Source organism: Falco rusticolus, chromosome 6 (genome assembly GCF_015220075.1).
Source record: "Falco rusticolus isolate bFalRus1 chromosome 6, bFalRus1.pri, whole genome shotgun sequence".
NCBI classification, from domain to species: Eukaryota; Metazoa; Chordata; class Aves; order Falconiformes; family Falconidae; genus Falco; species Falco rusticolus.
This window is the reverse complement of record NC_051192.1, coordinates 84036069-84058308: the sequence shown is the minus strand read 5'-3', so window position 1 is coordinate 84058308 and position 22240 is coordinate 84036069. Positions and strand designations below refer to the sequence as shown.

The 22240-nt window shown below is 39.8% G+C and overlaps 1 protein-coding gene across 27 annotated transcripts in view; it reads left to right on the top strand.

The window, feature by feature from the left end:
* Nucleotides 1-22240, top strand: part of SNAP91 (synaptosome associated protein 91) — a 69993-nt gene that overhangs the window by 26310 nt on the left and 21443 nt on the right. For 16 of the 27 annotated variants that reach the window (XM_037391804.1, XM_037391801.1, XM_037391800.1 and 13 more), the window contains exons 7-16: nucleotides 1040-1146; nucleotides 2513-2554; nucleotides 6207-6277; nucleotides 6707-6712; nucleotides 7720-7747; nucleotides 9137-9246; nucleotides 10412-10512; nucleotides 15500-15514; nucleotides 15660-15830; nucleotides 21964-22071. In XM_037391804.1, the coding sequence (XP_037247701.1) occupies nucleotides 1040-1146; nucleotides 2513-2554; nucleotides 6207-6277; nucleotides 6707-6712; nucleotides 7720-7747; nucleotides 9137-9246; nucleotides 10412-10512; nucleotides 15500-15514; nucleotides 15660-15830; nucleotides 21964-22071 (759 nt within the window). The remainder of the gene's footprint in view (nucleotides 1-1039; nucleotides 1147-2512; nucleotides 2555-6206; nucleotides 6278-6706; nucleotides 6713-7719; nucleotides 7748-9136; nucleotides 9247-10411; nucleotides 10513-15499; nucleotides 15515-15659; nucleotides 15831-21963; nucleotides 22072-22240) is intronic. The other 11 variants (XM_037391789.1, XM_037391787.1, XM_037391783.1 and 8 more) reach the window with 4 other exon arrangements.

Genomic DNA, 22240 nt, shown 5'->3' with positions numbered 1-22240 from the left:
ATACTCCTGAATAACATTCCTGATCTGTCTGAAAGCGTGGCTGCCAAAGCTGGATCTCCTCCAGAATCCTACCTACTGCCAGCCTACGAGGTCTATAGAAGGCTGTGAGCATGTTGGTGATCAGACAGCTTGGCATGATCACCAGCATAACATACCTTAAGCTGTGCCTGCAAAAGGCTTTGTGATGAAGTCTAACACCAGGAGTTGCTGTAAACTGCTGGAAACATAACTGACCCTGTAGAAAATAAGCTTCAACTATTAAAACTTTTGAGCACCTCAGCGGGTATATAAAGACAACTGAAAACTGAGATTGCTTGGCCAGCATGACTGACCTAAAACTCTGGCTGCAACTAGAAAAGGAAGAAACAGAGAGGTTACAGGGACTAAACAGTCAAGAAGATTTTCCTGAGCTGTAAAGCTCAGACAGGTTTTTTTGTACCCATGTTGCAACACTTTCTGGTGGTTTCAGAAAAGTGTCTTGACTGAAACTATAGGCATGGGAAGCTTATGGAGCAGATAGAAATGTGTTGGGCATAAAAACTGGACTGAGATTTTGCTGTTTACTGCTACTTAAAGCGTAAGTTCAGGTTGAAGTATGTGGCAGTTGTGCTTGATAATGGGCACAAACCAACTTTAGAGAGCTACTCAAGTAGAGAAAGTACTGTTCTTTGGCATAAATACAATTTGGGAGAGGATGTATTAATATATGTTTAAGTATCCTTAATTACTTTGAATTTAAAGTTTGGTAGCTACTTCACCTCCTTACGTTTTATTTTTAAAAACCTGGTTTACATCACACACAATGCTACAGCTGGTTGGGGTGCAGTTTTCCAGTCTATATAATTCTTTAGCAGCTCAGCAAGCCCGATTTCTAAATTCTGCTAAGGACTAGGAACACCACTAGATTAGTGTCGGAGTAGAAAAATGTTAATGGAGTGCAATATTCTTGAAGTGTGATTTTCCTGAAAACTAGAGTTGCTGATGAATGCAGACCTAATGTAAGATAACTTAACTGAAATTTGCCAAATTGTTTCTCTAGAGAAATTTTTTGAAATGAAAAAGGGACAATGTAAAGATGCTCTTGAAATCTACAAACGATTTCTTACTCGAATGACCAGAGTATCAGAGTTTCTTAAAGTTGCAGAGGTAAGTGACTTCCAGTCTTCTGGAGTCTGACACTTAAGTATTTTGTGATTATTTTAGCACTGATATAAAATATTAATTGCACTTGTTAAGCATCTGACTCACTGTGTACAGATGTGAGGCAGTATATAAGTTCCTGGATCTGATTGTTCAGCTCTTCTTGAGGTAGTTAAGACCTGCTTAGGACTTCCACATCTTTCTACTGTGCAGCCAGCCTCAACTTTCCTGGTAATGTTAACAGATGACATGACTTCAACCATATCAATATTTCTTGGTAGCATTGCAATAAATGCATGCTTCTAGGACAGGGTTGAACATTAGAGGAAGATAGAGCAATTAGGAATAAAAGTGCAATGATTTTATAACTCTGCTTTTTAAATCTTTGCAGCCAGCTACAAGTTAACTGGAATGTGAGATTTTCCTGATTCTGATCTTGTTATCATCCTCTTATGTGGATAATATAAATGTTACATGGTTACTTAACTCTTTTACTAGGCTCTCATTTGTGGTAGTTGGCTCCTTGGCACAAAATGCACATTTTCCATGTTTCATGCTTCATTGTAATGGACAGCAGTAATGAGCTGAATAAAAAGATTCTTTCTTTGCAAATTTGCTTAACTATTTATGAAGAAGCCTGCTAGACTCCCAAATGGCATGGCATGTCAGCTATGAATGTTGAACTTTGCGGACTGAAGTACTTTAGACATCTATAGGTCAGCTTTGCAGGACAGGGATTGTAGTGACTGTACTTTGGGATGACTAGGTGCAGTGGAACTTGTTCTTCTGCAAAAGCTAAACCAAGAGGCACTTCAAAGAGCTATGGTGAAGCAACAGGACAACTAATAGAAGATTTAAACCTCATCTTGCTGTATTTGAAATGCTAGGAGAGAAGGGTGGAACAACAAAGTGACTTGAGCATTAGCATTTTTTGGTGATGCCTTCTAGGATTTGTGTACTGGCTGAATTTTAGGGAACTTCATTAGGATAGTCAGGTATCTGGACAGCGTGTGTTTGGCAGTTCAGTAATGCTGTCTTCTGAGACAAGACTGTATGACCAGAAAGCCCTACCTGACTTGCAGTATGGAATATGCACTTTACTTGGGTGGAATCAAACTCGCTTCCACCCCCCCACCTCCCCTTTTTTTTTAATGGATGTTTAATTTGTTAAAAAAAATAAGACTGCTGCAGGTTTTTGAAGGTAGTAGCTACTGGAAAGATGGGCATCTGCACTTGCTAACTTTGTAGTCTTTTTTTCTAAAGATAAAAAGTGCATTAAAGGTTGAAGAGCAAGAGTACCACAGTTCTAGTCAAAATTAGTGCCTGCTGCAGTTGAATAATGCACTTAACATTTTACTTTTTACATCCACAGCAAGTTGGAATTGACAAAGGTGATATCCCTGATCTTACGCAGGTAAGCTTCTCTTGTAGTCTTCTTGGGTCTGTGTAATAACTGAAAGTTCTGTAATTAGGAAGCATACCAGGAATGTAAATGTTGGTAGGAAGTCATACCACCTAACATTTTAAAGCCCTCCCAGCTTGCAAATAAGAACTGCCCAAAGCTATTTTTTAAGACTGACATAATTAATGTCTTTCATTATGACTTCCAACCTGTAGTTGAAGGGTGGACTGTTTTGCTCTTTCCTTGCTAAAGGACAGATTTTCACAGCTTGTAGCTCAAGTTCATTTTTGACAATCGACTGTGTAGAGATTGTGGAGTGACTTGCTTAATAATCTCTCCTTGACACAGTCTTGGTCCAGAGATGAAAGTCAGAGCAGCACTAGCACTACTGTCTTGCTCTAGGTACAGTGAACTTGAAGTTTAAATGCAGAAGTTGTGATTTGATTGCTGAACTTCTCTGTCAGTATGCACCAAAACTTCTAACATCTGTCAGTATGCATCACAACTTTTTAACATCAAAATTCTCTTATGCTGTAGCTGCTTAAATTCTTTTGTGCTGGCCCATTTTCAGTATTGCTTGCAAATTGGCCTGAGTGCCTGGCTTTGTGTTTAATGTGGAAAGAATATTTACTTGGAAGAAGAGATCCATGCTGAAGACTCGTGGCAGTGTTGATGCCAGTAAAATCGGAACAGAAGAGCAGCCCAAACTGCTTAACAGTTGTAAATCCTAACTTTTGAATGTGTTCGTAACTTATGTATATGCAGTTTCTGAAAGCCTCTTGAAAGCCTGGTTTCAGTCAGTGTTGGAATAGTGGTTGTCTTGGTTAAAAAGGCGGTTAAATTCTGAAAGTGAGACATGATGTGAAGGTGGAGAATTTTAATCTTTATGAGTTTCAGATGCTACGGGGATATGAAGTCCAGCCTGTCTTTAGCAGAGGAAAGCTTAGACTTCTTGTAGCACGTAGAATATCAAATCCAATTCTGAAACAGCTGCAGTAGTTTGTTCACCTAACTGTACCTCAGGGGCTCTTTTTCAACAGGGTCCAGTCAGTCATCAACTAAATCCTTGAACCAGAAGTACTCGCCTCAAACTCAGTTAATGAAATATGCTTTATAAATTCCTGTAGCACTTCTGTCTGCATCTGTTTGTGTTGCATCAGTCTGCTGGAAAGGCTGCCTGCTGGGACTGCACAAGCCCTGTTCTGCATCATCAGTCAGTACCACGCTGGCTCGGCAGTGCCTTAGTTACTTTTGCCAGAGGGTCCCTTTCACCTTATGAACCAGCACTTTAAAATCTAATAGAATGGTTCTTTTGGAAGGAAGGGATCTACGACGGTTGTCTAGTCCAACTGCCTGACCACTTCAGTGGTCTTCTCAGGTAGCCGCTCATAGCTATATTCCCCCAAAGGCTGCTTGGGACTCACTTGGTAAGGCTAATCTGCAACATGCTGTAGATTGTGTACAAGACCTAGGCAGTGTATCTCCGTGAGAAATAAATGCAAAGTGAATCATAAAAACTGAATCTCAGCTAATAAATAATATATAATTGTATATAATACCAGTGGTATACCTACATTCCTAAAGCAAGTCATGCCGATATCAGTAATATTGCACAAGAAGTTGGTTGTGTTGACGCTGGGTGTGTGTACGTACTCTGTAAATCCAAACAAGTGGCCGCAGTACTGAAATACAGGTCAATAGCTGTCATCTTTGGACTTCCTAGTGTGGCTGCAAAGTTTTGGAGGCTGTGGAGGCGTCTTGGCAGCTGAAGAGCTTGGCTCATTTGTAGTTATTAGCAATTCTTAAACTATGGCAGTCTTGCTCCAAATAGCTAGTGGGGAACCCATCTCTAAGGTTCTACCACAGTGCTGACTGCTAAATTAGTCTAATGTTGAAGCAGTATCTAGAAGAAATTAAGCAATGTTCAGTGTTGCAAAATAGATACCAGACAATATTTAACTCCCAAATTGTTGCATCTAGGTAGAAATTTTCTGAAGCTTCCTCTGTGAATTGTTTGATAGATGAGAGTTTCCAGTTACCTTGTTGGCTTTTAAGAAACCTGTGAATAGTATATTGGAAAGCTATTTAAAATGTGTAGAGGTAACTGGTAACAGGAAATAATGGATTTTTAATTTTTTTTTTTAAATATAGCTTTCTGCTTAAGGAGGTACAACTTGTATCTTATGCTGTAGCCTTTTTTAATATGTAGAAGTCTGGGGTTTTTTGTTATTTTTTTTTAAGCAAATGGGAGCCTTTGTTCCTGTTTTTCTTGCTGCTGGAGAATTCTTGTAACTAAGTTACTTGTGTTTAACCGGATTTTTAATTGTGCTCAAATTAGTTGAACATGAATAAATATGCCTAAAAAAGCAGCAATGGTTAAGATGTTCCTGCATTGCATATGTATGTAGGACATATTTAAACTCAAGCCATCATTTAAGGATTTTTTTGAACATTTTAAATTTCTGCATGTGTTAAGTTACCTTACTGCTTAGCTTTAATGTCAAAATTAATATGCAGATGCTGTAAGTACAATTAGCTGTCCATTGGTACCAGCAGGTACTAAGCATCCTAAAATGTCTGGCTTAGCAGGCCAGCTGGTTTTCAGCACACTGTACACAGGAGCAGTGGATAGTCTGTTTTCAAGCATCTCAGACTGACTTTTTTCATGCATATGTGTACCCTGAAATTAAAAACATTATTTATTAAAAACACTATTTATTAAAAACACCGTAGGTATTGCTGTCAGGAATTGTGGTTGATCTGAAAGAGACTGATAAAGAGAATTTCCCATTTAAAGACTGTACCATTGATGAACCGGTAACCCTGGTGAAATACTTGACTGTTATATGCTACTTTATCTCTCAAGGGTTTCCTCCTTGCTTGTTGATCTTGTAGGAGTCTACTTATCTGGACTCTACACTGGAGTAGCTATGCACACTGTTTGCATTTACAACTACTTCTCCTATCTACCATTGTAACAGCAAGTGCATGCCTGGGGGTATTGCCTGACCACAAAAAAGTTGCTTAAAATGGATCTTAAGATCAGGGAGGCCTGGAAAAGCCTGGGTTTTGTCGATGTCTAAAATAATAATCTTTCTGAATTGTGAGTTTGCTGCTGGGCTTAGTAACCTGTGGTTGGCTGCCATTTTGAGAAGAAACAGTTTTGTGACGTTGGGAGTCTTGAACCAAAGGGGTTTTTGCTTTGGGTATGGGAAAGGACTTTTAGTTTGTTTTGTTTAGACTGCAAATATTACCTAACCCTCTAGTCATGAAAGAGGTGTTGGGAGGTCTGACTAAAATCGAAACTGAAAGGATGACCTTGAACCTATAACTCTTAAAATTAACCCTGTGGATACCTGTGCTGTTGTCAGTGTTTAATACTGACTGAAAGCATGATGAGCAGCACACCCTGGATTTAAGGCTTCAGGTGCTATTTAGCAGAGGTAAATGTCTTCTCTCTGCAAATTTGGACACAGTATTATCTTTCAAAAGCTGTCTTTGCCTGAATACTTCTAGCATGGAAATCCACTGTTTTCAGTAGCGTAAATAAAATAACAGCATGAGCATGCACATGGTGGGCTTCAGGGAAGTGGGTGTGAGATTTCAAAGTATCATTAGGTCAATGCAGTGTGTTTAGAAGCGTATCTTTCTCTTTGCTTTCAAGGCTCCTAGCAGTCTCATGGAGACCCTTGAGCAACATCTAAACTCACTGGAAGGAAAAAAACCTGGCAACAAGTAGGTATATATGTTATACCATGTATCAAGGCATAGTAGTAACAGTGTGAGACCAGCTGATGTTTAGGTTTGCCTCCCCCAACCTCTTTTTGTCACTTAGTTGGAAAATAAGCCCTGCTAGGACTAAGCTTTTCCTTTCTCTTACAAAGTCATCTTAATGGCAACCTTTTTTTTTCCTTACACGGGTTGGAGGGGGGCGGGGAGGGCAGCAACACACTGAACAACTACACATTTCCCCAAATTAAGTAAAATTAACTGTGGAAAACTCCTAGAAGGAACTGTTTTTCCCTGCTGCAAAGGCTTTTATTATCAAAATTTGTTTTCTAATGGCTCTGCATCTTCTTACTAGATACTTGTCATGGCTAAGTCTAGGAAGGATTAAGCTAAACCTGTGTTTTCTCTTTTACTGTTGCGTTCCTTGCAATTTAGCGAAGGGTAAGTACATATATTTGCATATCGCTTGCATGCAGATGTGATGATGTTTGGGGTTTTTTTAAGATAGCTTGAACACTTAGAAATAGATATCTTCTTTAAACTGTACCTAAACTGTTGCTTGCTTTTTTATATAGTTTTTTATATAGTTATTAAGTATAACTATATTTGTATATAGTTATTGAGTTACTTTTGGTCATTTCTGTCATAGCTCCAGATCTTCTAATCAATTCTACAGCTCCTAGGACTTGCCCAACTCAAGCCACCTATAGGATGGATGCTAGTTCAATATTGGTGCAGTTTTAACGTCAGATCCTCCTTTCTTTTACATCAAAACAACTCTAAAAATATGTGGCAGTATTTTCGTACCTTATAATGACGAAAGTAAACAAATGCACCAACGTACATTTTGACTTGTGATTAAGGCCCTGTTGGTGGGTGTTAGTGTGATTTTTCTTGCATGTGGGAGAACTTTCAGCTTAGATTTCCAGCTGTTTCCATACTTATAAATATCATTATTTTAAAGTAACTCTGACTTTCTTTAAAAGAACAGCAGACTGAAAATTTGCTGACACTTGTGTTGGAGAACTGCTTCCATACTACTGGTGTTCTGCTGCTGTTGCATGGTTTTATAATGTGACATTATGGTCATAATGGTGACATCTTGCCCTAGTAACTCTTTCCTACTTGCTCCTGTAGGCCCAACAGAAAGACATTTGCATGCATCTCTGCCTTTCCTCCATTTAGTAGAACTTACTTAAAAGGCAGAATAATCCAGTGATACCAATTAGCTTAAAACATTAAGATTTGAAATGAAAATTTGCAGTAAAATTTGCAGTCCTTGTCTAAAGTAGCACATGGAATTTTGAGAAATGGCGAGGGCATGCAATTATAGAGAAGTCCAGAAAGCTGTCACACTTAGGTTTTGGTCTTTTTACAGGATTTTTAATGACCAGAAACATAGTTTCAAAAAGTGTACTTATCTGAAAATCCCCTTTTTTTTTTTCTAGATCTGGGGCTCCTTCTCCTCTGAGCAAGGTAAATACTGCCAGTTGCTGTAGTTAATTCTTGTTTGGGTGATAATGCTTTAGAACATCTTAATAGCATAAAAAATTCAGTTTCTATCTCCTAATCAGCTTTTTAGACTTTGCCATCTAGGCCCTACTTAATTGACAAAACTGCATCTTTTAATGGCCTTGTAAATAGTAGCCCCATAAAAGTACTTCACTGATCTGAAGGACTATAGTGCTTATACCAGTGCAGGATGCTAAGCAGCTTTGCCAGGATTTGATGGTCATGCTTTGTGAAAGCATAAAAGAGGCATATCTATCTCAACTTTTTTTTTTTATTTATTTTATTTCCCCTTATTCCTCATGTCAGTGAAAAACTTACTCCGTACTGTTTCTCCTCCAAATTCTTCACTTTATTTGCAGCTTTTTAGGAGGAAGTTCTGACTTTTTCTTTCTTGAAAGTAGTCAGAATGGCAAACATAGGACTTGTTTTCGTCCGTTAAGAAAAGGATCTCTCTAGCGTGTGAGATGCTGTGACAAAGCTCATAGTATCTTTTAGAATTAAATTGATACTCTTCAAGGTAACTTGAGTCTTCAAGTGCACGGAAGAGTTGCAAAATACTCTCCTGGGTGTCTGTCCTTGCCATACTTAAGGTATCTTCATCCAGAATTGGAGGAGCTAATGAAGCAAAATCATAGGCTGAGGTGTCTTTTACATCTTCACAAGGACTTAACTGTTAGCTGTTGATGGCTCTTTAAATTCTCTTCAGTTTGAGGGTTTACGTACACACTTTTAACTCGGCTTCTAACCATATCTCTTCTCCCACCATTTCTGTGGTTACAATACTAAGGTGATGTTGGGGATGAACAGATATTTCATTCTGAGGACAAAACGTAGAAACAAACCCACAGAAATGTTTTGTTTCTCCCATCTTCAGGATGGTCTTAAAACTGAGAGGAGGGAGTTTGCTGGGGAGCAAACTATTTTCTTGGAACTTGCTGAGAATCCTTTGACACATAGGAACTGTTAGTTACCCTAACTGGGATTTAAAAGGCAGGTAAGGCAACTCCAGATCACAAGCCTGAGTCAGTTACTTAGGTGTTGGGTGAGTCTTCAACGTGAGGGACCAAAGCTCATATGAGACTGTCCACTGGTGTCTGCAGGTTCTCTGAATGCATGCAATAGGCATTTTGTCTTGAGCCAGGCATTGCTAGGTGGAGTCACCTTGGAGTTTCTCAGCTCCACCACCCTCTGAAAACTTAGCCCAATCATCCTTACATTCTTTCAAAGGGGGGAACAGCTCACAATAAGAAGACCTGATGTCAAAATTAGATTTTTAAAGCAAGTGAATCTATGCACGAGTTACCTGTGGAGAAATGTTGGTATATTGAATGTGTATTTAAAATTTTTCTCCAGTCTTCGCCAGCCACAACTGTTACATCTCCTAGTTCTACTCCAGCAAAAACTATTGATACATCTCCTCCAGTTGATCTTTTTGCAACTTCATCTACAGCTGCTCCAGTCAGGTAAGTTAAAAAGCATATTTGAGTTACTGAGCTTGGTGTAGGTGCTGAAGTCACACCTGTAACAGGAGGCTTGCCTGCAAGATTTTGTGTACTTTACAGGTAATATACATCAGTATTGAGTGGGCTACATTCTTCTACCAGTGTAGATCACAAATGAGCTGTAACACACAAAAAAATATATAATAATTGTAGCCACTGATTTGCTTTCAGTGTACTAGTGTGTACTACCATTCCAAACAAACTTTTAATTTAATAGAGTGAAGTAAAGTGCAAATCCAAATTAGTTTTTACTGACTTTCAGTTTTCTGTTTCTAAAACTGCTGGATTAAGATTCCTTTTTCTTGCTGTTCAAATCACTTAACGAAGCACAAAAATAGTGAACTTTTGGAGGTTAAAATAAAAAATAAACATTTGACCAATGAGAAAATCTGAACAGTACTTTCAAGTTAAGACCAGAACAAACTGCTGTTGCGCATTGTGATGAGCAGAAGTGAAAGAACTCTAGAAATGTAAAAGCTCTAAGCTTGAACCAAAAGTCTGAAGACGTGACTAACTTCAGTTAAATTTCAGCTGAAGTACTTAACTGAAGAAAGAGCTTCTACTGTTTATTATTTCAGTGTTCTAAAGGAACAAGACCTTGTTTCCTAAGCATATATCTGACTGGCTTAGGTTGTAGTTTTGCCAGCTCTCTTCTGCCTAATGCCTATTTATTGCCTGGAAATGCAGATTTCTTGCTTTCTGATATGGCACAATGAAATATTGAAGTAGAATGGAGCTGTTTTCAGTCACAGCAGTTATGTGCCCTGTTCTTAGGGGCCACCTGAGACCTTGGTTTTGGGTGGGTTTTTTTTTGTTTGTTTTTTGGTTTTTTTTAGGATTGTTAAAGTCTCATAGATCTGTTATAATGCCATTGTCAAGTAATGAAAGAAAGTTAAGGTTCCATCCTAGGGTGTAATGTGTTCTCAGCATTTACTGCAGTAGAGGTGTTTATGGCCACTGCTCTGATCCCAAGGCCTAAAAAACCCCAAGTGTCTCTCAGTGATTTCATCAGTCGTACAAACAAAGGGTAATTCCTACAATCCTGTCATGATTGTGTTTCTATACTTGATTAAAGTGGGCAAATTCCTCCAGTATTTAATAATAACTCTCTTCCTTTCCTTGGCAGCTCTTCCAAACCATCCAGCGATCTTCTGGATCTTCAGCCAGATTTCGCCGCTACTGGGCAGGCAGCTCCAGCAGCCCCTGCTGGAGCCACTTCATGGGGAGGTAGAAAAACCTCGCTGTCAGCATCTGTTCTTGCAGTCTCCATCTTCTTGCCTGGCTGAACTGAACCTTGGCTCTTTCTCTGCTAGCACAGGATGTGCCCAGCTCAATGCCAGGCTTCTGCTGACCTGACAGTCAGGCATCCCTTCGCAGCACAAGGCTACTTCTTTTTCCAGGGATATGCATAGTGGTATAAGCTGCTTATAAGGGCCTGACTGCAAAGCTGGGAGGAGCCAGGATTATGTGACTAAAAGTGAGCAGGAGGGGGATGGCTGAAGGTGAACAGGTAGGGTAGGCACTTTAAAACAGAAGAACTAGAACTGCTCGTGTTCATGGGCAAGGTGAGGGCAGAAGTCGGCTCTGCTGTTCATAAAGCAAAGCCCACAGATCAGTAGGGGGAGAGTCAAAAACACCTTTTAAAGCAGCGATGCATCTAAAGCCAACGGTGACAAATTAGTTCTTCTGCAAGTGTGATTACCTCTGACAACCCCTAACACGTTTTATTAAAATCTTCCTTGTCCGCTTAGAATAATAGTATGAAAACAGAAGCAGAGGGCTGAATGCTTTCAGAGAGGAATACCTAACCAGTCTGAAAGGTGAGCTCTGTGGTGAGCTGAGCCTGTTGTTCCCAGCAGCACTGGCAGCTGCCGAACTGGAGAGGACCGCAACACATGCAGGCAGTGTTCTCTCCTGTCCTGTGAAGACAATGAATTAGGCCAGTAAATGTGATTTAACTTACACAGTTGTAAACCCACTGCGGTGTAATGTTAAGAAAGCTGGTGTGGCAGCTTAATGAACTCATCAGCGCTCTCACGGTAAGAGTGGTACACTGAGTCACGCTGACTGCTGTGAATGCTGATACTGGGTACTAGTGGCTTCTGCATGCCACATTTCTCTTTTTAGCTTTAGTTCATTAAAGGTGACATTGTATCTCAGCCATTTCATAATGAGAGGCTAGCTACGGCTGTCACACAGACCATGTTTTGCATATTCCAGTTTAATCTGTTGAATGGATTTACTTTATTTTTTCCAGAAGTGTCAGTTTTATTAACTGAAGTATAATCTTACCCAGAAAACAAGACCAAAAAGTCATCTATTCTAGGATGCCTGGGACTAATTATTCTGCAGTTTTTGATTGCATCCTATTTGTCTTGCTTTGTCATTGCCAAGTACTGGAACACAAGCTTTTGAGATGTTCAAAAGAGCTCAGGCCTCTCAGTTAATTTTTTAGGCAGTTGCACAGTTATGCAGAGTAAATAGCCATTAATATTGTAAAATACTGATTCACATTGCAATTGAAAGCAGATTTATTTGGGTTTTTTCTTTGCTCTTTTGAACAAAGCACCTGTAGTTTGGAACTTAGGTGTTTTTGGTCTTCTGAATTACTGAAAACTAAAATTGAGTTGTAATGCACCTAGTCCTCTTACTCCACAACAGAAAAGGACAGCTAACTTTTCTTCCTTTGGTCAAGATTATCACTGACCTCAAGTATACTTCAGTCTTGTCTTTCAGAATAGCATTTTGGTATCTTAGTAAGCTTCAGGTTTGCCTGCTTTACTGCTGGCAGGAGTCCAGGTATGATGACCTGTTACTACACCAGAATCTTGCCCTTTTTATTTTCTTTTTTCTTTTTTTCAACTGTTTTAAATAATTGCCAAACACCATATCAGACATGCATAAATGGAGAACTGGAATGCCTTTGTGGTGAAAATACTGAAATTTCCATTAATGTTTCATCTGGTAATGAGAAATCCTTTCAGCCTGTGTTAAGGTGTTGGGTTTTTTTAAACTAAATCTGGAGGATGAAGCCACTAGTCACTACAAATTGCACAACCTCACAGGTACTACAGAGCCTTCTAAATAGTGCAGGTGAGGCCACATCAGGAATTCTGCATCCAGTTCTGGGCTCTCCTGTTTAAGGGAGAGGGGGTTGGCAGAAGACTGGCAGGACTCCAGGGATCTAGACCACATCTCTGCAGTGAGAGACTGAGGGAGCTGGGCTGCTGTCATCTGGCAAAGAGGAGGCTAAAGGGAACTCTTACTAGTGGCCTACAGCTACTTGAAGGGGAGTTACAGAGCAGAGCCAAAATCTGGTTGGAAGTGATAGTTGATTATAATGAAGGGTAACAACATACTGCAGCTTCAGAGCTAGACTGGACGTGAGGCAAAATTATTTCACTTGGAGGGTAAGGCAGTAGTGGAGCAGGACCCCGATGTGAGCCAGTGGACTCTCCGTTCCTGGAGATTCTTCAAGGCCTGACTAGGCAAAGCCATTACTGCCCTGATCTGGTGTTGGGTGTAATGCTGTTCTGAGCAGGAGGCTGGAAAAGATGAGCTTTCTTCCACCCAGGCCTTTTGGGAGAATGTATAACAGGGCCTCCCTGCTACTTGAGCTTCTTCCTCATCTGCAGAACTCTTCTGGCCCACAGCAAGTTAACACAGCAACTTGTCAGAAAGTAGTAGGGAGAGGAAGCTGGAAGAATTGCTGCAGTTCAGAATAGTTGGGAAAATGTAAATAGCAAGTACTTAAAGATGCAACATCAAAATGCCACTTTACATGTCACATAAACCTCAGGAATACATCACCAACAAATGATCCTGCTTTCTCAATCTCACTGGCAGTGTAGATTCCATGTATTCTGGCATACACTGTATATTTGGTATAGTACACTGTGTATTTAGTGGTATAGACAGTGCACTGTATACTTTGTTGTATAACTAGTATATTTCTGAATACAGTGTAAGTTATCTAGCAAATGAACTATAACGTGAAAATCTACACTTTTGTGCTAACAGGAGATGATCAAGGTAGGGTAACAAGTTGCCTGCAACATACCGCAAGGTGAATAGATAGGCATTTGGCAAGCAAATTTGACTTTAATATTACAAAAAATACAGTAGGTCAAATTCTGCAGCCTCATGAGGTTTGACTCTCAGGTGTAAAAGCAGACTGACTTGAATTTCTAACTACTGAACTAACTACCTTGCAGTGTGCATTAGAACATGGATTTTCTATTAGTATAGTTAAATATTACTGTACAATAGAGCATTGGTTTTAATCCTTCCCGTATTAAGAGTAAAGGTAGATTGCCATGCTGGATAATTGTAATTTCACTGTATTGTGATCTATAACATAATTGGATAACAAAAATGCGTTGAAGAAGAAGCTAATAGAAGGTAAGAGTTTGCCAGCAGTTGCTTGTTTCACGTCTAGCTGTGAGACATCCACCTGGTGTGCAGTAATGAAATACCAGAGTGCTACATCTCTAATACACTGTTAATGTTCTTTCAGAATGGTGTTTTGACTTACCTCGGCTTGTTCAGTCAGTCTCAAGTAGAGTTCTCCCAAGGAGCCAATTACGAAAATACCTGCATGTGGTTCCTTGGTAGCTTTTTAACAAGTACTGTAAAATAAAGACAAACTTGTGAAGATTGAGCTGTGCTTGCTCAAGTCATTTTGCTTCCTCCATACTGACCCACAGAAAAGCATCTGGACTCCGCTCACTGTTCGGTGTGCATCAGATGAAGCCATGACTCTGTTACATGTACAAGGAATCTAGGAGCCAGGCCGAGCTACTGGCTAGTAAATAGGCAGTTGTTGAGCTCAGACTATTCTAACTGCAGTATAAAAATGTAATAGGCCAGACGGGTTAGTTTTCACAGATTTTTTTTTTATAGCATGTAGTTGGGGTTTATCTAGGCAAAGCTCACTTTGAGCTCAATCTGACTAATCTTAGAGGACATCAGTTTGTGGGGAAGTCTGTCATTAAAGATGTTTCACTGACTTCCAGAAACAGTTAACTAAGGAACCAAAGTTGGAACAGAGCCAACCTGCTGATATTGTCAATCAGTCATGGTCCTCATAGCAAGTGTTAGCAGAGGTGGCTGTTTCTGCTTGCTCTATTACAAATGCAGGAGAAGCTTTCAAAGAGGAGCCGGTCTCCTGTTTTTTCTTTGCTAAATAGTTGTCTTGAGTACAAGAACCACAGCCTGTTTGCCTCTCGGAATATACTTGGGGCAGTAGGGATGCCATGCATTGTATCCTGAAGTCACTGAACACTGTATTTCAGGCTGCTCTCTGCTAGAGTACCCTGGCTTTGGTGCCAGTTTTGTGAAGGGCTGCAGGGCTGGTGGGTGGATCGCAACAGCTCACTTCGGCAGAACAATAAGCTGAATTCTGCCTACTTTTAATGACTGTCATGTTGATTTTGACTGCTTTCTAACTACTTTGGCCTAGAAAATACGTGCAACTAAGCAGAATTATCTTGAGATTCTCTTTGGTACCCGAGCATGTTCTGCTATTAGCTTATTGATTTAAATAAGCTTCGACAGTGCCTGTTTACTGTACTTGTATGGGAGCACTGGGATTCGCTGGGGCTCACTCTCCCTGTGTACACTCTTACTTGATGAAAGTCTTGAAGCTGTGTGCTGTTAGGCCCAGGAACTTGAATTTAAAATTCGCAGTGTTCTTGGGGGATGAGAGCTGCTCATGAACTTCAAAGAAGTCTACCTTACTTCTGGTCTTACTCTCTACACTGCTAGGCCAAATGCAAGAGAGAAGTAGTCTAGTGATGAATCGAGCTTCTAAAGAAGTGGTTCTTGGGTGTACCCTGGGGTGGTGAAAGGTACTACCCTTACAGGCAACTACCTGGTTCTCTTTGTTACAGTTTAAGCAAAGAAAACTAGCTGTATAAAACAGAAGTGATAAATACTACCAGTGTCTGAACATCTTGCTGATTAGATATTAAAGAACTTAACACCTCTGTGAAACTTACATACTGGTTCTGTTTTGAATAGAGTTATTGAACAGAATGAACTTTTTCATGTAACAGTAACTTCTTGAATGCTGGAAGATCAAGTGCAGAAATTGTTTAACCTAGATATGTCACTTAAAAGAATGAACATATGGCTAACGAACATCTTCAGTCTGGCAGTTCTACTAATTAGTCTGTTTCTTTATTCTGCTGTCATTGTAACGGACAATCACTAGACCTCTTGGGAGAGGGTGAGTAACATTTTTGATTTTTAAGACTTTTGAATGTTAAGACTCCTTATTAAAAGCTCCAGCTTTCTGGAGCTGAGTAATTGTGGTCTCTCTCCCTCTTCCCCTTACTTTTCCTGTTTGATCTTCATTATGTGGTTGCATATAGATAATCTGGCTGCACTTTCCGGTGTTACCTCTGAGCCACAGATTTCAGATCCATTTGCCCCAGAGCCTAGTGCAACTACTGCTGCAACTACTGATACTGCAACTACTTCAGCTGCCGCTGCTACAACCACAACTATTACTGCTGCCACTGCTGAAGTGGATCTCTTTGGAGGTTAGTTTGGTTGCTCTAGTGCTCTATGCCAGCTCATAAGGTAGATGAAGCAATACTGAGTTCAGCTACTGATTCAAGGCCTCTGATTTAATCAATTCTGCCAGAGGTGCCTGTGTGTTGGATGCTAGATGGAACAGGAAATGTAAACTGTCCAACTGCCTCGTTGTTTGCTGTGCTTTTAGTTGATAGACTCCTCTGCATGTATATGGAAATGGAAAACTGTGCACACTTAAGACTGAATTACTTTATGGTTGAACAGCAAAAAAAAATTAGGTTTCAGGTGCACACCCGGATAAGCAGGTATTCTTTCCACATTATTCAGTAACTATGCACTGTACTACAATCTGTGGGAAACGCAGTTGTGCTTTCGTAGTTGCTGAGGATGGATGTGGCAGCTTCCTGCCCCTTCATTACATGTGGCGCTTGAGCTCTGTTGTGTTTCTTCTGAGTCCTTTCAGTAAATGTAGTATGGAGCCAGCAGAAACTACTATATTTCAGTGTTCTTGAATCTGGGTTTTATTTCATGTAGCATTAATAGTAAATTAAAGTGGCAGTGAACTCGGACTAAATGCCAACTATACAACTGATGTGTAAGAAACATATTCTTTGAGTTTAGCTATGCTCTTTCAGTCTCTCATGGTAGCTGCTAACCTCATGAATAAGAATAAATTTCCCCCTGTATGTTGTCAGTTTTCTTGTCACTCCCATGGAGCAGGAGGCTTGTCAGCAGCATGTCAGAAATTACCGTTTCTTTTCAGCACTATACCAGCCCAGGTTAATAGAAAAAATTTCTGATTTACAAACTACTAACATGTTTAAGATCACCTGACCACAGTATTTTTGTAGGTTTCTCTTCTAGTATGACCATGTATGTCAGGAATTAGTAATAACATCCTTGCTAGCAAAACTGAATTCCAGTATGTTCTGAGTGGAGTGTGGTGTTTTTATCGCTTCTACTGACAGGAGTTCTGGAGAGGTCTCACACATAAACAGGTGTTTCCTAAAGACTCAAGGTTCCCGGTTAGAAGTTTTTTAGGACTTTTTTGACTTAGACAGACAGCTCCAAGATATCCCCAGTGGAACTGCTGAGAAGCTGTAAGAAAGGAGTACAGCTGCTACCTGCTACTTAACTCCTCCTTTTACAAAGATGGATAATAGGTCAAGTGCCACAGGGTCAGGCAGTTCAGAAGCAATTTTAAAATAGTTGTGGGCAATGGTTCTGGACACCACTAGGCGCAAGAGAGATTCTGATGTTCGTTACTCTCAGAAGACTGTTGCAGAAGCCAAGGCCTGTGCTTGTTAACACTGCTGCAGATGTACAGCGCATGAAACTTCTGGTGTGTAGATGCTGGGGTCGAGCCAGTCTTGGATACAGCACTTTCAAATTACATTAGTAATTTAGCATAGATATATGACCTTTTAAAAAAATTAAATGATAGTTAAATGGCTAGAAATCACTGTAAACTTGCAACAGGATTAGAAAAACACCTACTGTTGCATATTCTTCCAGTGCTACTGCTTCCAGCAGCAAGATGTACCCTTCCTTTTTTCTACCTTTTGCACTATTCTGTGCCTGGAAAAATGGCTGCTACCAAATCAGTGGCAAAGAGCTGGATGCATTTAGTTTCTAGAGATTTAACTGATCATTAGATTACTTAGTGGCACATGTTAGCAAGTGGAGTTGCCTTCATTCTCCAGTGTGGAAAGAATTATACTTTTGCAGCATCCAGACTTCTGTGACTTGATAGTTTTTTTAAAAGAGAATGTATTTTCTTGCTCGAATACTATAAATCTCCAGTGGATTGTGTAGTAGATAAATGCTGACTTTTTCCTGGAACACTTCAGGACAAAGCAAGGTTTTGTTATTTACAATAGCAGAAAACTTCTGGTTTTCAAGAAGGAAAAAATTCTTAACACACTCAGCAGTGAACGTACTTTTGCAGTGCCTTCAAGACACCCGCAGGCCAGACCCTTTTAGGATCCTGGAGTCCATATTGAACTTCCGTCTCTCTGCTTGTGGTTTTTTTGTTTGTTTCTTTCTTTGGGTTTTTTTGTTTGGTTTTTGGTTTGGTTTCTTTTTTTCGGTCTGACTCCTGTGCTGTAACTGGTATCCCATACCAACATTCCTTTTTACTTCAAGACTACGTACGGTGCAAGAAGTGGTAGTCTGAGGGCAGACACTGTCACTCTAGCTTTTTTGGTGCCAGGAAAGCTTACAGTTAATCTTAAAGTAGGTATTTGATCTTTGAGGTCTGCTAGAGATACAGTCTTCAAGGTCATGTTAACTTTTTGCAGCTTGCCAGTTCTTAGTTGCCTTATGCAATCCCTTGTGGGGAGGTGTGGTAGGGGAAGATACAGGACCAGTGATCTCGGGAGAAAGAATGTAGAGTCTTCAGGGAGTGGCTGGGTAGGGAAAGGAAGCTGAAAGCTGCAGGAGAGAGACAGCCAAGGTGATGGAAGAAGCAGAAGAGGAGACTTGGCAGGAATGACTGTTGAATTCTCTTGCACTGCATCGCTGGTACTTCAGCTGATAGGAGCCTGCATGTTGCCTGGGACTGGGCTTTGTCTTTAAGAGGAGAAGCAGCTCTGCTTTATGTCTTCATGTCTTAACATGCTTTTGGAAAGCAGATGAGAAATGCAGGATTGATCCAGCATAGCTTTTTTGAAGAATTCAGTCTGATTAATGGGCAAGCTGTCAGTTACCTGGGCCAACTTGAAGAATTCCTTATCTTGTTTCCAAGATAAAGAAGAGGAGGCTGTTTTCAAAGTGCAGCTGGAATCATTCCTGAGAGGGGGAAATGTATAGGAAAGGCGAAAGATCTTGAAATGCCCTGTACCTCAATAATAGAATTTGGACACAGTATTTTTGGATGCTAATAACGTGTTCTTGAGTTATATTTTGTTGTGCGATTATAGTGTAAGTGGTGCAAGTAAAAATTCATGGCAGACACTGTGCAAATGTCAGTTATTAAGTATTCAGTATTAATCACAAGCAGGCAGGGAACTGTGGTTTTCCCTTTAAAGAAACTAAAGGCAAAGTGATTGAGACTTTTTGGCACTTGGCAAATGAATGTCCCTCATGCTGGAACATGCTTGTAGCAAACCAGCACTTATTTTAAAGTGTTTTAAAATTATTTTAAAATGAAAACTTTTTTTTTAAAGTTTTAAAAAACAACAACAAAAATCCCATAATTCTTACTATTATTTCCTAGCAGTGATCCTAGTGGGGTGTTTCTTGTTAAGCCAGGTTTTCCATGCCAAAGTAATGAAGGGTGACTGAAGAGGAAAAAAAATGTGGAAACAAGAAAAGAATTCTGCTCACCTGTACACTTTAGTTCTATGATCTTTCAAATACTTGTGACTTGCCATAGGGTTGTTTCAGATGTTGCATAATACATTAAATGATTATAAGTCATACATAAGTATCGTCATTCGTGAGTAACTTTTGTTGTATATTGATGCCATGATGTCAGATGAAGCCTGAATTTATGAAATTAAACAGATCGCTCTTCAAGAACACTTACTTTGCTGCAGACAAGATGTGTTGAAGCACTGCTTCAGTGTTTCAGAACTTAAAAATGCCATTGTTTGCACATCACTTCAATAAGAACTGATTTTATTTAACAATTTAAGTGTTTGCAGTACAGAATACATAGCTATCACTCCTAACGGCTGTTCCGTGTAGTGTGAACTTGCAAAGGTTTCAGCAACATCTTAAACCCAAGCGAGGATCATGTGCTACTTGATTCTAAAAGTCAAAAACTAGATTCACTTCTGAAGCAGAAGATGCACAAATGTAAAGAGGCATAAACTGAGTATATACAGTAACTGCTGTAAAGGGAGATCTTCTTACAGTGCTGGAAATGCAAATGTGGGGTTACTGTGCCAATATGGAGAAACAAAAAAAGAAACATTCCAATCTGTTTTTTAGTAATAAAACATGCAATACTTAATTGTATCAATTTCTGCATGTCATACTGGCTTTTAGCAGAGGGCATCTGTGCAGGTGCAGCACAGCCTTTTGAAAGGCTTCAGTGAACTTGATAAGTATTAACTTAAAAAAAACAACAACCCAGCAAACCATTGGTTTGAACTGTGAGCTGTAGGGTCACCTGGTTAGGTTGGTTTGTCTCTGTGCTTACATAAGTTTTCTTGAACTTCTCAGAGTAACTAATATTTAAAGTTTTTTCTTTAGATTCCATTATGAACTTAGGTGTTTTTACCACCTGCTATTTAACCCAACTATGATGCTAAAGAATATGATACGCTTGGCAACAACCTATTCGTATTTGGAAGTGGCAATAAATAATAAAGCTGATGCCACGCTAGCCGTTCCCTTCCATCTATGGACTGGAAGGAATTTGTGCCCACCTGAATTTCTATGGCTGCTGTATGTGGAACCTCAGTAGTTCACATCTGGACAGGAACGGGTGTTGCTCTGAGGCTGAAGTGGTCCCAGCATAGAACTAGTGACTAACTGTATGCATTCTGAAACACCACTTCGTATGAAACCTGGAGGCTATCCTTTCATTCTGGGAGGTAATTATAAATAGCATTGACCAACTTCTGTGCTGTTGATGACCTACAAGCTTGTGTGGATAGAAATAAGCTTTTTTGGAAGAGCCCAGGGTGACCCTCTATCTGAAAGCTGGCCCTGTAGAGCAGACCCCAACCCACATGACCATATGCATAGCATGTTCTTAAGCAGTACCATTCAAAACTCTTCAGTCCAGTGCTGTGTTGAATTTCTTCTATAGGATGTATGCCAGTGTCTGGTATACATACAACACTGTGATGTTTGACAAATTACGATTTTTTTACTTGGACAACTGCCATCCAGTTTTGTTGTTGAACCCTGTTACGTGAAAAATAGAATTGTATTTGAAATGGCTTATTAGCAGGCCTTTTTTTGCTACTAACTCATTTTAATTCTATTGTACAAGGCTTTCATCTCTTCTGTTGAAGTTTCAGTGCATGTTCTTTTGAGCTTTTTAGATTAAGTGGCACAAACTTGTTTTTAAAATGGTTGTTTTCATTTTAAAATTGACACTCAAGTTAAAGCATGGTAAGCTTTTTCCTGTAGTAGTTTAACAGTGCAATTGCAGTATTCCCCAACAGATTTTATTTTTTTAACTTGCTAACTTTGTAGCAGTAGAAAAATGGCCTTTATGAGCATCTTGAAGCATTTGATCTTAATTGTGCAGTCTTTTTGTGAAGAAAAAGCTTGCCTATGAGGATAGTCCAAATGGCGTTGTCCATTAGGACTACTTCATGGAATTAAGAGCTACAGATGGTGGTTTAAGCCTAGGAATAATGCTGTGAAAGTTCAGAGCCACTTAGCAAGTGGCAAGGAAAAAAATGGTCAAAGAAAACTCATGAGCAAGTCATTCCAAAACCTCCAAACAGTTGTTTTCCCTGACTCGGTTGGTTGGCCTAGAGGTGATCCTAAAAGGAGGAGAGACACACTATGGCTGGCCAGTAGTTAAGATCCTTGATCTGTCAGAAGCAAGCTGAGTAAATATAACCTATGCATCAGGTTATGGCTTCAGAAAGATCCAATTGGAATACTGTCAAGAAACAAGTAAGTTCAATTTCTCAGATGTTGCATGACTGACTTGGCTCAAAACTGAGAAATGGTAGATGCAGATCTCGTGCTGATGTAATTGAACTGTTATTTGTAATGGTGCTTAAGTTCACAAAGCACTGTGCGAGTAAATTCACAGTTACAGATCAATAACACATATTACAGGCTTTGAGCATGCAAGTTTTTAGTTTTTTTATAAACACCAACTTACTGCCATACCTCTGCTCGCTCTTTAGTTAATTTTGGGTAGTACATGAGCATGCTGCTCTGAACCCTTATACAATGAGAATAATGCCTTATTTTACACTCACTGTACTTCCTGCAGGCAACCAGAGAAGCTCTATCTTCAAACCCTGTCTAGAACCTGCTCATGTGGGGTTGGGGGAGAGGCAGAGCGTTTTGTGCTGCATGACTTGTCTTGCTGTCAGAGTAAGAACATTCATGTTGTATAAGGGGATCTACCTGTGCAATTTAACTTGGTTCTTTTACTATATTTTTCTTCTCTTTATCCTTTTTCCTTTTAATTTCTGTTCTTAAACTGCACCCAAGATGCCTTTGCAGCTTCTCCTGGGGAAGCCCCTGCAGCGGCTGAAGGGGCAGCAGCACCAGCTACCCCAACCCCTGTAGCAGCAGCTCTTGATGCATGTTCAGGAAATGGTGGGTTTTATGTCATTAGATAGTCTCTTGTTTTGCTGGCTTTTTGTTTAAACTACATGGCAGTGTGTTTTTCTGAAATTTTCGTAGTGTTTGCAATTGGTCAAAACAAATGTTAGACTGAAGAGCATGCCTAACAAAACTGCCTGTTACTGAGTCCCAGTAACTTTGT